The sequence below is a fragment of the Vicugna pacos genome, chromosome 27, assembly GCF_048564905.1.
Source record: "Vicugna pacos chromosome 27, VicPac4, whole genome shotgun sequence".
Lineage (NCBI taxonomy): Eukaryota > Metazoa > Chordata > Mammalia > Artiodactyla > Camelidae > Vicugna > Vicugna pacos.
The window spans coordinates 3,452,675-3,469,659 of record NC_133013.1 but is presented as its reverse complement, the minus strand read 5'-3'; the positions used below and the strand labels follow the sequence as shown (position 1 = coordinate 3,469,659).

Genomic DNA, 16,985 nt, shown 5'->3' with positions numbered 1-16,985 from the left:
CCAGTCCCTCCAGTTAAATAGATAAATAGATATACAAACAAACAAACAAACAAACAGACTTATTTTACCCCCAACCCCCCCAAAAGAAGTGTAGGGGGAAAAAAAGAAGTAATTGAATGGAAAAATAAAACAGAAAACAAGGATCAAAAAACCAACCTCTCAAAGCCTCAGAGTCTTAAGAATAGCAAAGGAGAATGTTCAGTTGAAAAGCACCCCAAGAAAAGACCCTTTAGATGTATCAGGGGGAAAACAGAAGGCAATACATTAGGCCGGTGAATCTGTGCTCCTCCCAGATGCAGAATTGGTAGGAAGTTCTCAGCTGAGTGTGGCGACTTTAAGTTCTCAGCGGGAATGTAAAGCAATTGTCATGTGGTACTTAGCGTCATTACCTGCAGAACTATTATCATTGTCAGAAACGAGTACACCGCCGCTGTGATTGGGGACAAAGAGGTGCCGTCAGACTCGGGGACATCAAACAATGACTTCTTCTCCTGATAGCGCTGCACCCACAGTCCATGTCCTGGAGCAATGTTCAAAGAGAAGTGTCATTCGCCTGACATAAAAACAGGAACACTGCTAGCGCAAATCAAAGCAAACTTTTAAGACTATTCCTTGACACAGGTGCAACGGGGTTTACGAGCCTGCTTGGCACCTAAGAAAGCAAAGGCTTGCAGTATCGCTGGCATCCACGATCGGCATGCTGGGACTTGGACTCTGCCTCACCCCAGCCCTGTCCTGTCACTAGCTCTGAACAGCATCCCTGGTCATAGTGCAGGAACTGGATGTGTCAATGAGAAACCTCCAGAAAGGAGTTTCTCACCGTGTGCCTCCAAGGTACCGGTCTCAGCAGGCTCTGGATGCTGCCCATTCCCGTCTCTTCTTGGAGATTCAAAAGTCACATCTCACAGGCTCCAAGAAGCCAACAGCAACACACATTACCTCATCAATTGAGCCCCACACCTGTCTGACCACAGAGCCCTGCTCAGCTCCTGTGCACCTGTGTCTTTTACCGCCGAGCTCTGAGGCCACGGCACACCTGTCACACCCATCACACCCGTCTGTGGGACAGCAGCTGAGCAGGGACTTGGTGAAGGTCATTTAACAGGGAGCTGAAGGCTCTAGGACCTGCCAGGGGCTCTCGAGGCAGCTCGCGGCTTTGGAGACCAGCGACGGCTGGCGAGCACCGGAGTCCGCACACAGCCTAACTGCTCATCTCTTCTCGGGACCAGATAATGTCTTTCCTCCTTTCACAGAGTTCCCATTAGCAGCCTTTGTGCCTCTGCTGCTATGATTTGAACATTGCTCCAGGACATAAACACTTCTTCCACTGGAATCATTACTACTGGTGCAATGAAACCGTTCTCCCACCCAAGAGGTTGCCAGTTCAAAACCCACGCCTTTGCGCACCCCGACCATCTGGGCGGCTCGCCGTGACCATGCTGATCAACATCCTGAATCCACGTCGGGGGACAAAGGTGTGTGAATTAGAGCGCTGAGTGGGCCAGGGTCAGAGGCAGCCAGCAGGCGCACCTGGCGGCCATCCAGCAGGGTCCACTCAGTGACCCTCAGAGGAGACTTACCGACCGCCGAAAACAGAGACATACAAACGAGGAGGAGGACACACCAGAGCACGTCGCAGTTCATCTGCCTCTCGAGCTGGCTGCGCTTGTAGCGGGGCCCGCTGTTGTTCAGCAGAGCCTTGGTTTCGTGCCCTGCGGTGGGGGGGGGACATGGGGGAACACAGTGAGACAACACCCAGCAGGTGAGGGGCGGGCTACTCCAAGTCCATGGCTGGAGAACCGTGCTGCCATCCAACGATTCTTTTTTTTTTTTCAGTAGAGGTACTGGGGATCGAACCCAGGACCTCGTGCATGCCAAGCACGCTCTTTACCACTGAGCTCTACCAAGCCCCCACCCAGTGATTCTCACAGGACAAGCTCAGTCAAAAGAGCAGGTGACACAGTTAGCCTTAAATAAGTAACCACCACGGAGACGGGCACGGGGCGGAACAGGCCAACAGGCTGAGAGCTGGGGGCCCAGATGTCACTGGAAATGTTGCTCCTTTCTATTCCCCTGGTTCCCCACCGTGGGTTTAGGCCACTCTGATAATCCGGAAGTATACAAACCCCCCGGGAGCCGTGTCCCGGGGCACAGCCACAGACGGCGGGCGACACGCAGCGCCTACCTGCGTAGATGACGATGCCCACGACGGCTTCAGTGTTGCGGACGGTGCAGCCGCGGAGCAGCAGGTTCTCCTTGTAGAGCCCAGCCTTCTTCCCGCTGTCGTGCACGCTGTCGGGGAACAGGCGGCACGCGTCACCTGGGCGCTGGCACGGGCCTCCCCGCCAGGCAGCGCCGCCCTGGGAGGGATGGGCGGCCTGGATGCAGCGCTGGCGGGGGGGAGCTGGACCCCGGGGGCGCTGGTCTTGGTGGATCTCTGCACCGTAACAGGGCTTCTAGAAGCACCTTCAGAGCCTGACGCCTGTTCCGTTACTTGGCCCGTGGGCTTTGTGAATAAGAAATAGATGACTTCTTCTCTGTCCCCCATTCTTTTTTTTTTTTTTTTGGTGGGGGAGAGGTAATTAGGTTTTTTAAATTTATTTTATATAAGTACTGAGGATTGAACCCAGGACCTTGTGCACGCTAAGCACGCACTCTACCACTGAGCTACACCCTCCCATCTCTGACACAGGGCTCCTGACACCTTTGTAATAAGGGTGCAAGGAGAAACTTTTGTTCCAATATGGAGTCTCTGATCCCGGTTCCTGGCGCAAAGCTCCCAAATGCCTGTAATTTCCTAAGTGATCAGAGCCCTAGGGACACCTTTTGTTCTGCTATTCGGTCCAGGAGCCTGGCTGTTCCTGACATGGGACCAAGCCTGTGACTTGTGAGATCCGAAACCACCTCTGGGAGACGGTGTCAGGACTGAACTACGCTGTGGGGCACCCACCTGCTGTCACGGGATCGCTTGGCTTGGGGAAGACCCACATGTCAGAACTGGTATCAGGATCACTGTAAGATTTTCACCACGGGACTGACCCCTGCTGGGGAGGGCAGTGCCGGAAGCTGGGGGCCTGGGTTGGGAAGGTGGCCAGGGGAGGCCCTGAGACGTGGTCTCCACCCATGTCCTGCTCATCACAGGGACACTGCTTCTCACCAGTCCCTCATGTTGTCACCAAAGTACAAGTATTTCTCTACAAAGGGGGATAATATTGGTTTCCCCAGTATCTTCTGCATTCTATTTTTCTTATAAATAAAAAGTCATAAAATTATTAGAAATATGAATACGTTAAATGTGAAATGCGGTGAATTCCATGAGACACTCTTATGCATCCAGGTTTCACTACTACTTGGATTCAGGAAAACCAGTGGAAGCCACTGGTTTTCAAACTCGTCCTCTTGACCCACCGATGGCTGCACCCTCCCCCCTGTTGGCCAGGACCGTCCACGCTGGGACCACACTGGGGCAGATGAAGTCCCTGGAGCCTGATGAATGGGTCAACAGGGGAGGCCCTGGAGGCTTCCAGAACAGGGGCCTAGTCTAACCTACACCAGGCAGGGTCACTTACCCTCCAAGAGCAGGGTCTTCTAAGACCCTTCCACTTTCTCACGCCCTAGGTGGAGAGCCCTGCCCAACCCTCCTACACACACCCACACCCCAGACTCCTCCTCTGCGGGCTTGAAGCTCACCACAGACCCCTCCCACCAGCTCCTAGCATGTTACCCACTGACCAGGGGTGCAGAGCTGGTTTGTGGAGGTACAGGGTCAGAGGAAGCTCACAAGGTTTCCAGGAAAAGAGTACTTCCTGCCACATCCGGACCCCGGTACCCACATGAGGGACAGGGCTGCCTCTCGACCAGGGAAATCAATATATTTCATGGTGAAGAAAAGAAGCTAAGCTAAAGACAAGGCCAAAAAGCATGTCGGGGGTGGGGGGGCACGTTTCCCACAAGCCTGTAAGTTACCAACATAGCACCAGTTCTGCAGAACTCACACAAGGGAATGTGCAGGCGGAGAGGAACCAACCCTGGGCGATGCCCGCTTCTGGCAATTTCAGAACAGAGTAAAGGTTTGCTTTTGAAAGAGAACTCAGCCATAAAAAAAAAGAAAAGAATAAAATAACGCCATTTGCAGCAACATGGAGATCGTCATTCTAAGTGAAGTGAGACAAAAAGAGAAAGAAAAATACCATATGATATCACTCATATACAGAATCTAAAAAAAAAAATAAAAAGGAAAGAAAAAAGAGGACACTAATGAACTCATCTACAAAATAAACAGATTTGCAGACATAGTAAATAACCTTATGGTTACTGGGAGAAAAAGGGAGGGAAAGGATAAATTTGTAGTTGGAGATTTGCAAATAAGTACTACATATAAAATTAGATAAACGAGTATCTTCTGTGCAGCACAGGGACCTATATTCAATGTCTTGTAGTGACATCTAATGAAAAAGAATATGAAAACGAATATATGTCTGTATATGTAGGACTGAAACATTATGCTGTACAACAGAAATTATACCACATTGTAAACTGACTATACTTCAATGAAAATTTTTTTTAATTAAAAAGAAAAAGAGATTCAAGACTGGAAACCTCAGTGCTAGCTAGAGCATCAAGAGGCTGGCGTATGTCAGACATCACCCACAAACTCCAGCTTCCACATCTGCAGTGAGATGATGCCCCCTGCCACGGTTCTCTGCCAACAGCCACCCATGGAAGCCATTCCTCAGGATGGCAGGAAAGGATGAACCATCTCCCTCCAAGTCCCAGTCATGCTTATTCAGAACAAAAGATGACCTCAAGAGAAATAGGAAACATGTGTGGCATTCGGCTTCCGACATGACCTACATCTTTTTTAGCAACTACAGTGCTTTCTGATCAGACCAAGCCAGACCAGAACGGACCACAGCAGGTGCATCAGCCTGTTCAAGGTCCCGGTGCAGACGTGCCATGAGGAGGGCTGTGTCCCGAGTGAATGGTCCTACGTCAGAAGGGGAGGGAGGCCGGAGACTGGCATCACCCAGCAGGGACTTGGCAACTCAAGTGCTACAGCGGTCTCCTGAGGGCGAAAGTCCCCACCAAGGGTGAACAAGCCCAAGGCCAAGGAGGCACGAGGCTCAACTCCAGGAAGACACTCCTGAGAATGTGAGCCCATCACACTGCCCTCAACACCTCCCTCTTTCTTATGGGTTGACATGGGTCCTTCCTGAATTCACATGTTGGTGTCCTAACCTCAGTTATCTCAGAATATGAGTGCATTTGGAGTTAGGTCTCTAAAGAGGTAGTTGAGTTAAAATGAGGTCACATGGATGGGCCCTAACCCCCTAGGACTGATTTCTCTACAAGACAAGGAGATATGGTGGGGAGGATGTAGCTCAGTGGTAGAGCACATGTTTAGCATGCACAAGGTCCTGGGTTCAAGCCTCTGAACCTCCATTAAAAAAATTTTTTTTAAAAAAGAAGAGATCTGGACACAGAGACAGACAAGGGTAGAGATTATGAGGATGTGAGGACACAGGGCAAGACCACGGCCGTCTGCGAGCCAAGGAGAAGGGCCTCGGGAGGCACCACTCCTGATGACACTGACCTCAGACATCCGGCCTCCGGAACCACGAGACCACACACTTCTGTGGTTTAAGCTGCCGGGTCTGTCACCCAAACAAACGGATACATCCTTTAACATCTCATCTGCACCACTTAGCAGAGTTCCTCTTGCTCAAGGCCCCAGGCCTCTTGACTCATCCAGCCAATCTCTTCCAAATCGAAACTGTTCAGAAGTGCACAGTGCTCTGGGGAAATGCCACAGGCGCGCTCCCTGGGAAGCGGCAGGGCTCAGCTACTAAATGTCCTGCCTGGCTGTTCTTTCTCAGGAGGGGCTATGTCTCTTGACAGCCCTGGCTCTTGGTGACAGGACTTGCATGGCAGCACTGGTCCATCTGAGTCCCAGCACGGGGAGGTGCTCACAGGGGCCTGCAACCCTGGGGTCGCCACCCACTGGTCCAGACACAGAGCTGCCCGCTCTCCCACAAGGCCAGGGAGGTGGTGCCAGAGTGCTGGGACCTTGGACAGCAGCCTGCAGCCAGTTCCTCCCCAGGTTTTGTGGCCTCCAGCACCCAGGCCTGGTCCCCTCCTCTGCTCTGTCTCAGGCCAAAGCTCTACCGTCGACGGGTCACCTGGACCAGCACCCACAGTGCCATTCTTCACCCCCTCATTTTTATGTCCACTCAGACATCAGTCCTCAATTTTACCCCACTTTGCTGGCTATTTCCTTTTTTTTTTAAAATGGAAGTACAGGGGATTGAATCCAGGACCTCGTGCATGCTAAGCAGGCACTCTACTACTGAGCTATACCCTGCCCCAGCTGACTATTTCTTTATTCCACCTCCTTCTTGTGCTGTCTGTGCATCGTTCAGAAATTTCTCTGCTGGAGCCTGCAACCCACCCCTCATAGCCTGGATGCCGCCAGCCCTGGCCCCTCCTGTCTGTTTCTCTCACAGGCACCGAGCGATGTTTCCAGGTGCAGGTTTGAGCACTGTGTCATCCCGGGAGCATGCTGCAGGGGCTCTCACTTCCTCTTGGTGCACACAGTCCACTCTGCACCCTGAGGGGGCCCTTCCTTCCTGGGCCTTCTGTCCCGGCCACCCCTACACAGCATGTCCTGCTACCCAGCTGCCCGTCAGTCCAGCATGGCCTGCGCCGGCCTATCTGTCTCGGGGAGCTTGACGAGCTACCTTGGGCGCATGTTTTGCAGCCCTCAGGGAGATTCTTTGCTGGTGACATGCTCCCCAGGCCCCCCGGCCAGGAGATTCTGCAGTATTCTTTTGTGCTTCCCCATTTCCACTTGTGAAGGGGCATTTCTCATCTTGTTCCATTCTGCATCCTAGGCCTGCCTCAGGCTCTGGCAAATGCTGAGGCTGCCTGGCCCTCAGCTTCAAGAGGGGACCAGCCTATGGGGATGTTAGACACCAAAGGAGGGAACAGAGGCCAGAGAGGATGGGAGCATACCCCTGGCTCCTCCTGGGGAGAGAGTGCTGGGCTGGTGTGTCCCCTGATCAGGGCGATGAGCCCCCCAGGTGGCCCCCTTGACATTAGTCCCCAGTAGCCACTCCTCCCCCAGGACCACTGGGCCCCCTGGTGACAATGGGTCAGTTACTAGTGGCGGCCTGAAGCCCTGTCCCCTCTCAGCAGAAATGGACCCTTGGCTAACAAAACCCATCCCCGCCCCCTTACTGGAATCTGAGCCCCTGATCTGTTTCCTGTGGGGACCTGACTGACAGGTGGGGAGGGAGAAGGAGGGAGAACTCCTTCCACTGCAAGTCCCAGGCATAATTTTCTTTAAAATCATAGTTGTTCGGGTTTCTGTTTATCCACGCAGGTGCAGAAGTGACCTGGCTGTGTTTTGTGCTGATACCAGATTGTGTGGAGATGTAAGGATCAGTTACAGGTGCTGAGGTGAAGTGAAATATTTCCCTCTCAGAGTCTAGCTGACGCAGTTACAGTTCGTCTCAGAGCCTGGTCCTTGGGGATGAGGACGTTCGGGACATAAACCTACACACAGCTCCATCCAGACACTGGCTGGGGGCTGGGGGCCCTGAAAGGGGTGACAACGGTCTTGGAGATGTCATTGGCCAGGGCGGTTGGGAGGGGCTGCCCTGGGCTCTGGGTGGCCGCCAGCGTCGTGGGGCTTGGCGTGGTCAGGCAGGCTCTGCGGCCGGCGGGGAGGGAGCCCAGACCCGCTTTGCAGAAGACCTGGGATGAGAACAGGACCGGCTTCACAGCTGGAGATGGAATTTTGCATCAGATGGCGAGCCCAACCAATCTCTGTGCTTCATTTATTCTTTAGGAGTAAGTGATAAAGTTTGACTGACTTGTGGCCTCAAAGGCCGCCCATCGCTCTGCCATCTGAAGGCAGAGCGAGCTGAGCAGGGCACCTAGAGGCCCCACTTACAGGCGTCCTGGGGAGCCAGGGGCCCGGGGCAGCTGAAGGGCGGGGAGGGCTGCTATTTCCAGTCCCTCCCTCTGAGGATCTCAGCAGTGCTTCACGACAGGGACTGCATTAAGGAACAGTGAGCATTCAAGCGCACCTGACTAATGACGTCCCTAACACTTCTGTCTGCACAGCTTGAGCTGTATTTCATATACCATGAAACTCACCCATTTAAAGTGCGCAGTTCAGGGTTTTTTGTACATTGACAGAGCGGTACAGGTGTCCCCACTGGCAAATTTCAGAACGTTTCATCGCCCAGAAAGAAACCCCGTGTCCACTGGCAGTCACTCCCCGCTCCCATCCCACCCCCAGCACTCCAACCCTGAATCCACTTTTTGTCTCTTCAGATATTCCTGTGTGGACACTTCACACCCATAGGGCCCCACACCATGGCTGACGCCACCCCTTGCACGGACTGTTCTGATTCATGCTGTGTCTCTCACTCCATCCAATGTCCGCCACTGTCCTCTCCAGAATTAGGAGGGAGCCGGGCTCAGAAACTCTGGAATAACTAACTTTTCCTAAGGCCACCTACTGGGGAGGAAAAAAGCTGGAATTCAGGCTTGGGACTTCTTGGTATGATCCCCAGAAAGCTTAGCTCTTCAACTGCAAATAACTGAAGTTTCAAGTTCAAATGGCCTGGTCCAAATGAGAGTGAGACCCGCTGGCCTGCCCCGTGGCGGCCGTCCCGGGCTCCCAGGCTGAGTGAGGCTCTGGGGTGGCAGCTGAAGTCTAGGCTGAAGAAAGGCGGCCCGGAGAGGCAGTGAGAGCCAGCCAGCCAGGGAACTGGCCCCCTGGGTCTAAGCGTCAGAAGTGCAACCCAGACGAGCCCACCCCGAGCATCAGGACCAACAGAGGGCAGGGGCCTCCTCCCTCCCTTCTGCCGGGAGGCAGGACTCAGGACCCAGGGTGACCGGCCCCTCCCCTCTGCACTCTTCCTGGAGACTTTAGCCAGACTCCCTGCAGCAGGGCTGGTGGCCCCCCCCCCGAGTCACGGAGGGAGGAGTGTTCAACACACTGCCCCCAACTCACAGCCACCTCCAGGAGGTTCAGCCACCTCCCTGGCTGAACAGGCCTGCTGGGGAGAGGGGCCCCTCTGCACCTTGACGGTCCTGTAGCAAATCCCAAATATCCCACCCAGTAGAGATGGTCCAGTCACAATGACACCGGGGTCTATGCGGGCAGAGGCCTGACCTGGCTGGCACCCGGGCTCCCTGACTCCAGCAGGGCAGGCGGCTTGTTGGGAAAAGTAAGAGCCAGCACAAGGCTGGACCAGAGCAGGAGGAGGGTTCACCCGGGGAGAGCTGCCTTTCGACCTTCCTCGGGCAACAGGCCAGCAAGAGGGACACGCACTGGAAACACTCGCTGCTGGCATGGTCTGCGGAGCCGAGTCAGCCTGGCTGGCCGTCCACATGAGGCATCTTTCCAAGAAGGAGGCAGCTGGGGTGTGGAGCCAGCTGAGGGCCGGCACGGAGGCGGTGCAGGGGCTGGGGGTGGACGAGGGGCGGCAGGATGCTCTCCTCCTGCGTCACCGAATCCCCCCACCCGGACTGGAGGTCCCCATGGAGACCCCCTCCAGCCTGGCCTCGTGTTACCTTCTCTCTTCCTAACAAGCGTCTCGCCTCTTTTTGAGGCGTTTATCTCTGGCCCTGTCGCTCCTCTTCAAGCCACAGTTCTAGAAAGAGTGGTTGAAAATATAATTCCTCTTCTATCTCCTGTGTCCTGGACTCTACCCACCCCTCTTCCCCAGGCTCCCTGGGGAGTCCAACATCCTGCAGACCAGACCTCCTTCCTGAACGCCCCTCTGCACCTCCTCCACCAAGTGCTGCTCCTGGAACTGCATCCCCATCACACCCAAGGACTCCTGCTCCCGAGCGCCGGGATCACTGTGTCCTCATTCCTTTTCTCACTTCCCTAACCCTCTGCCCTGTGTTGGTCTGGTGCCTCCCCTGGCATCAAACACGACCTCTCGACCTGTATCTTCAGCTCCTACTTCTCCAAATTCCTGACACTTGTTTTTTTTTTGTCAGCTGGGTCCCTCCCTCCATCTGATGCACCTGCCAGCTGCTCACTCGGGAAACCCCAAACCCATTGTTCCTCCACCTATAGCTTCTCTGGATACAAACGTTGTGGACCAGCCATCCTCCCAGCCTCCTCCTCTCCCACTGGCTCTCCCTCCCCAGGGAACATTCGTGTTCCCTCCTTTACCTCCTCCTGAACTTCCCTCCGTCCCGGCTAGGTATATTATAGTAAAAACATTACTACACAGTCATATAGTAATAGGAATGTTAACAGCAGCAATGACCATCATAGTGGCCAATACTTACGAAGCGCTCACCCTTTGGAAAGCTTTCCGTGTATTAAGCGGACAAAGCTTTGCGCCAGTGACACGAGGTGGTGCCTGGATTCTCCCCATCACGCAGATGAGTGAAGGTAAGGAGTGTGCGGAGCTGCCGTGCTGGAGAGCGTGGGCCCCCGCGTCTGCCAGCCTCAAACCTGTTTAACGCCCTTGTTTAACAGAGGCAGCTCCCCGAGGGCAGGACTGAGAGCGGCTGACTGAGGCTGGCGTCCCCTCCAGGGCTCATCCAACCCGAGGGCAGGGCCTCAGAGGACCCCAGAGACGAGGAGGCGCAGGCTGGAGCAGTGTCTGGAGAAGGCGGTCTAGCTTTCCCTTTGGTAGAGCTGGCACCAAAAAATCGCGTCCCCAGGAAGAATGCCCCCGGGACACTCTCCCTAGAGGCCGCCCAGCCCCGTTCACGGCAGCTGCTTCAGGGTCCTTGGAAACCCAGCACCTGTTCTGTTTTGCCCACATGTCCCTGGAGGTCCGAGGTGGCACCAAGGATGTGAAGCCCGGAGAAGGCGACCTGGGGGCCACAGCAGACCAGGTTTGGAGGGATGGTTGAGCATTCTCTCCCAAATTTACAGATTACATTTTAGCATTTTTTTGAGTTTTATCTTCTTTTAATGTGTTCCTTTAAGGGGTGATCTAACACTTGCAAGTTCCGGTGGATCCTCGGGCAAGAATCGGCAATTTCAGTGGGTGACGGGCTGTCTCTTGCCCCAGATGGTTAATGCTTTTCATTCACAGATGCTCCCACCCTCCCAGCACAAGGGGAAGCCTACCGGGAGCTGGGCACAGGCAACCATGTCGAACGTGTCAGCAAAGCCGAAGCCCTGAACTCACGCCAAAGCTCTCAGCCGTGGAGCCCCCTCCCCAGGAGCAGAGCGCCAGCCTCTCCCTGAGTGTCCGCCGGCGGTCACGCTGTGCCCAGACCGCTAAGCAGGAGCCGGGTCTGCGGGCCCCTGGGGGCAGGACAGCAGGAGAGGCCCCAGTTCCCCATGTGGGTCACGCCCGCAGTCCCCAGGCTCTGCTCACACAGCTGGCTCCCTCTCCAGGGGGACACCCGAGTAGCATGACACGATTACAGAAATTTCCAAATGTACCCAAGAGCTGACGGACTGGCATTTACTTCCCAGAGACCCACAGCCCAGCTTCAGCAAGTCCCAACCTTCAGCCAGGCCCGTGTCATTGACACCCTCACAGTGTCCCTCCTTTCTGGAGAAGGGGCTGGGCTATTTGGCACGCTCTAGATTAGCCTTCTGGTTCTGTCTGCTGCCTCTCTTTCCCTAACAAGAGCAAAATGAACATGCAAGCAGGCATTTCTTCCATTCGGTTCACTGCGTTAGCCCCGGAGCCCTGAGAGGGGCCCAACACACAGTAGGTGCTCAGCAAACACTTGTTCAATAGCTGAGTGCATGAAATCGAAGTTTTAAAAAAATTGTGTTGGGGTTTTTTGGGGGGAAGGAGGAGATAATTAGGTTTATCTATTTATCTCTTTATTTATCTTAATGGAGGTACTGGGGATTGAACCTGGGACGTTGTGTACGCTAGTCATGCACTCTGCCACTGAGCTGTACCTTCCCTGAGTGCATGAATGAATGAACTTCCAGGCAGGCTCCGTGTAGACAATCGTGTCTCCCGTGTTCCCCACCTTCCGGGGCTGCTAGAGGGAGGGGAGGCAGCGGCTTCTCCCCACGGGCGGACCTGACAGGCTCTGAGCAAGCAGTCCCGTAAGCTCTGTGCAGGACAATGCTCCACCACGGCTGCGCCAAGGGGCAAAGAGCATACGCACACTATACCACACCCGACACAGCGGACCAGTGAATAACACGGGTCTGAGCTGCGCGGTTCCACCTACTCGCAGGGGTTTCCAGTTAACACATCTCTGCGCCGTCCAAGGATGGCTGAGTGCACACGTGCTGAGTGGCAGATCCAGAGGGCAGGCTGCGGGACCTGGGCACCGTGGGTTTTGGGATCCCCAGCAGGTCCTGGAACCAACCCCCATGGACACCGAGGGAAGACTGAATTTTTGACTGGGGTGGGGGGCTGGTGCCCTCACCCCCGAGTCGTTCAAGGGTCGGCTGTTTATTTACAGCCAGTTTGTCCTACAGGAGGGCACGCCCAGGAGGTCTGATACTCACATGCAACCACGGAACCTCGTCAGGTCGTTGTTCGGCTTCTCACACTCGATCACGCTGGTGAACGTCAGAGGGTTGAACTCGGAGACCTGAAATTACAGCACGGACGCGTCAGAGAGACCTGGGTGCAGCCGTCCATCCTGGCTTCCGTCTCACACCCACAGCGGGCACGCGGCCTGAAGAAGGACTCTGCCTCATAACCTGTGCAGAGTCCAGCACACACACAGACATGTCTACATAGACACACAGACGTGCACACACACAGACACCCACATAAATATACACATGCACACATGCACACACAGACACACAAGCCAGTACACACCCAACTCACACATACATATACACACAAAAACACACATGCAGACAGACGTATACACGTGCATGTACACACATGCATACACATATACACGTGTGCACACACGTACACAACACAATACACACCCAATTCACACACACGTATACACACACATACACATATGCACATGCACACACATAGACACCTACACATATACACATGCATATACATATATGCAGATATACACACACATACGCAGATATGTACACACACAAACACAGACACCTACACACATACACACACAAATATATACACACACACATACATACACAAAACACACCCAACTCACATATACACATATACAGATACACACATACATGCATACACACAGATATATGCAGATATACACACACAAACACATAAACACGGATACATACACAGACGCACGTGCCCGCACGCACACTGCACTTGGCCCGTGTGTCCTCGTTCTCACAGCGAGTGACCGCGCGTCACTAGAGGATGAGCAGTAGTTAGTAAGACGGGACCAGGGCACCAGGGAGTGCAAAGGGCTGCATCTCTAATGCCAACTAAGAGCCTGTGAGGTACGAGCAAGTGGAGAGATGGGTGAGCTTCTGGAGGCCGACCAGCACCTTCCAGCTTCCATACACACTGAGAGAAGCAGACTCCATGTGGCAAAGAGGAACTTACAATAAAAGCATCGTTTCCTCAATGTGTGCTAAAGATTCTTTGCAGACACTTGGTGAAAAACATTAAAACAACCAACATCTAAGCCAACAACTTCTTTCTTATTCTGCCAGATGAAGAAACAACAGCCCACCACCAAGACAGGCTTTCTCCGAGAATTTCGCCTTGACAGCTGACGGGCTGCCGCGCTCCCATGAACTGACGCGGAGTGGGGAGCAAAGAGGGGAGGCGGCGGAGGAACAGATCACTAAGTGCAAGTTTCTGGAATTTTAAAAATCAGCTCGCTGTCATTGGGCTGGCCCTTCTCCTTCCTCCACCAAGAGTCACAGCGTGGTAAGAAACTGAACTGTCTCTGCTCACACAAGTGTATCATCACCAAGAAAAGTGCAGATGGTTAAAAATCAGAGGAATGGGCGGGGGGAGGGTATACAGCTCAGTGGCAGAGTGCGTGCTTAGCAGGCACGAGGTCCTGGGTTCAATCCCCAGCACCTCTATTGAAATAAATAATTACCTCCCTTCCAAAAAAAAAAAAAAGGAAACAAAACTAAAAAGCAAAAAAAGAGAAAAATCAGAGGAATGGTATAAACATCGCTGACACCATTCCAGGTAACTAGCACTCCAGCACAGCACCGCCCGCCCTGGCACCGAACCCAGCCATGAAGGTTAAGTGCTCAAAAGTCACTCCCAACTGTCTTCCAGCACAGCATCTCCGTTAAAAGACCTCACAGCATAGAAGTAGCTCAATTCAACAGCTGAAACTAAAATGCCACTTTAGAAGGCTCTTCTCCTTTTTTTTTTTGAGATGACTAAAACTTTATTCAACTTAGTGAAGTGTAAAAATTGACTACATTTTAAAAAAAATTTCATTGAGCAATAGTCGGTTTACAATGTTGTGTCAATTTCTGGTGCCCAGCACAATGCTTCAGTCACACATAATATACATTTATTCATTGTCATATTCTTTTTCACCGAGAGCTGCCACAAGCTCTTGTATATATTTCCCTGTGCTATACAGTATAAACTTGGTTATCTATTTTATATATCCCTGTCAGTATCTAAAAGGCTCTTCTTGAAGTTGAATCAGCCATCGGTGCCCCCTCCCCCTGGACTGAAATGACCTCTGGCTCTGTTTAGAGTAAGGCTATGTTTCGAGGAGCCCTGTGTTTATCTAAAGCCCGGTGGATTATCTTGAAGCCGGCTGGTTGCCTTTTCCAGAGCAGACATCTGCAGATGCGGCAGCCAGCATGACCATGAAGGGAGTGAGTTCCACAGCACACCAGGGTTATTCTTGGCACTCAGGGAGAGCAGACTTAAAATACTCGGCCTCTGTTTATTATGCTTTCTCTCTAAGAAAAATGTCGTGTGCAGCTCCCAAATGGTGGAACATTCTGTCTCCGGGGCTCGAGAGCTGCCTTTGTGATGGTCTACCAATAACCACACACCTGGGGGATGCGTGTGCCAGGGGCACGGATGCCCGGCCTCACCTGCTTTGCCTGGAACTGGGCAGGGCTTTTAGAACTGGAGGGATCTTTGGAGACTGTTTGGGGTTGAACTGTGCCCTCTCACTCCTACCCCCAGAATTCACAGGTGGATTTCCTAACCCCTGTTATCTCAGAACGGGGACAGTATTTGGACACAGAGTCTTTAAAAAGATAATTAAGTCACAGTGGCATCCTTAGGGTGAATCCCAATACAGTCTGCCTGGTGTGCTTATAAGAAGAGGAAGTTTGGACGACCACGTGGATGCCTTGATCTCAGACTCTGCGGCCTCCAGCTCTGTGAGAAAACAAATTTGTCCTTAGTGACACGGCAGCCCTAACAACCTGAGACATAGACCGTCTGTGAGTTCCCCATTTAAAAAGGGCTTCACATCCGAGCACACCTTTTGGATGAGAAGATTCTACTTACATTGACTGTTTCCAACTTAACTGGCGATCCCATAACACCCTCATTTAAGAAATATATTTACTGATCCCTCCATCCAGTCAGCTACCTGTCTGCTTCATTCCAACCTGGCTTCAAGGTTTTGCCCAAGTCACATCAGCCAAACTTTGGCTGACTCGGCCTCAGTGCGTGGACGAAGGGTCCAGGCTACCCTTCCATCCCAAGCACGCTAACACCATTTTTTAAAAATGCAGATACAGAGTTGGGGAGGATGAAAAAGTTCTGAAGATGGATGGTGGTGCACGTTGTACAAGAATGTACCTAATGTCACAGAACCGTACATTTAAAAATGGTTAACATGGCCATGATTAAAAAGTCAACACAGGGAAAAGGGAACCTCCCTACACTGTTGGTGGGAATATAGTTTGGTGCAGCCACTGTGAAAAACAGTACGGAGGTGTCTCAGAAAACTAAAAATAGGAACTACCATATGACCCAGCAATTCCACTCCTGGGTAGATATCTGAAAAAAAACAAACACATCATCTTAAAAAGACACAGGCACCCCAACGTTCACAGCAGCACTATTTACAACAGCCAAAACATGGAAACAAGTCTGGAGACGATCGTATTAAGTGAAACAAGTCTAACAGAGAAAGACAAATATCATGCAATATCACTTATATGTAGAATCTAAAAATGAAATGACACAAATGAACTATTTACAAACGGAAACAGACTCACAGACATAGAAAACAAACATGGTTACCAGGGGGGTCTGGGTGGGAAAGGATAAATTGGGAGTTTGCAATTTGCAGACATTAACTGCTATATATAAAATAGATAAGCAACAAGTTTATACTGTAAAGCACAGGACGCTGTATTCAGTATCTTGTAGTCACCTGTAGTGAAAAAGAATATGAAAAGGAATACATGTATGTGTATGTAGGACTGAAACATGATGCTGTACACCAGAAACTGACACAACATTGTAAACTGACTATACTTCAATAAAAACAAAAATACTATATAACAAAATTAAAAAATAAAAATGGTTAAAATGGTAAATTTTAGTGTTACGTATATTTTACCACCAAAAAGTTTTTAAAAAGCAAATACAAACATTGAGACCTGATGGTGAAGAAACAGCTTACTTGATTATATTCCACTTGATTAGAACGTAGCTCAGAAATCCAGGAATTTCAGCACAAATACAGAGAACTTTAGATTTAAGCCAGTGGAGGGTTGTGTAGCTCAGCGGTAGAGTGTGTGTTTCTTTTTTTAATTAATAATTTTTAATTAATAATTTTTTAATTTTCTTTAATGGAGGTACTGGGAATTGTACCCAGGACCTCTTATTAGCATGCACGAGGTCCTGGGTCCAATTCCCAGTACCTCCATTAAAAAAAAAAAAACTACATTAGATTTAAGCCATCTGAGGGCCCCTCTGTAACTGCATCACCTACATCATCGTCATCAATTACCACTGAAATGCTCTGCTCTCTCACTAGATGCCAGGAATTTGCTCAGTGCTGTTCACCACCACTCACAGCACCACTATGAGGTCGGTGGTTTAATTTAATTTGGGGTGGGTCAAGGTCATGCCCAAGGTCAGCAGACCTCAGAG

The 16,985-nt window shown here is 51.8% G+C and overlaps 1 protein-coding gene across 3 annotated transcripts in view; it reads right to left on the bottom strand.

Annotated features, from left to right (window-relative positions):
• ATP10A (ATPase phospholipid transporting 10A (putative)) overlaps positions 1–16,985 on the bottom strand; it is a 160,946-nt gene that overhangs the window by 41,983 nt on the left and 101,978 nt on the right. For all 3 annotated transcript variants that reach the window (XM_072950642.1, XM_072950643.1, XM_072950644.1), the window contains exons 3-6: positions 12,476–12,561; positions 2,186–2,292; positions 1,581–1,712; positions 390–520 (exon numbers count right to left, since the gene is read on the bottom strand). In XM_072950642.1, the coding sequence (XP_072806743.1) occupies positions 390–520; positions 1,581–1,712; positions 2,186–2,292; positions 12,476–12,561 (456 nt within the window). The remainder of the gene's footprint in view (positions 1–389; positions 521–1,580; positions 1,713–2,185; positions 2,293–12,475; positions 12,562–16,985) is intronic.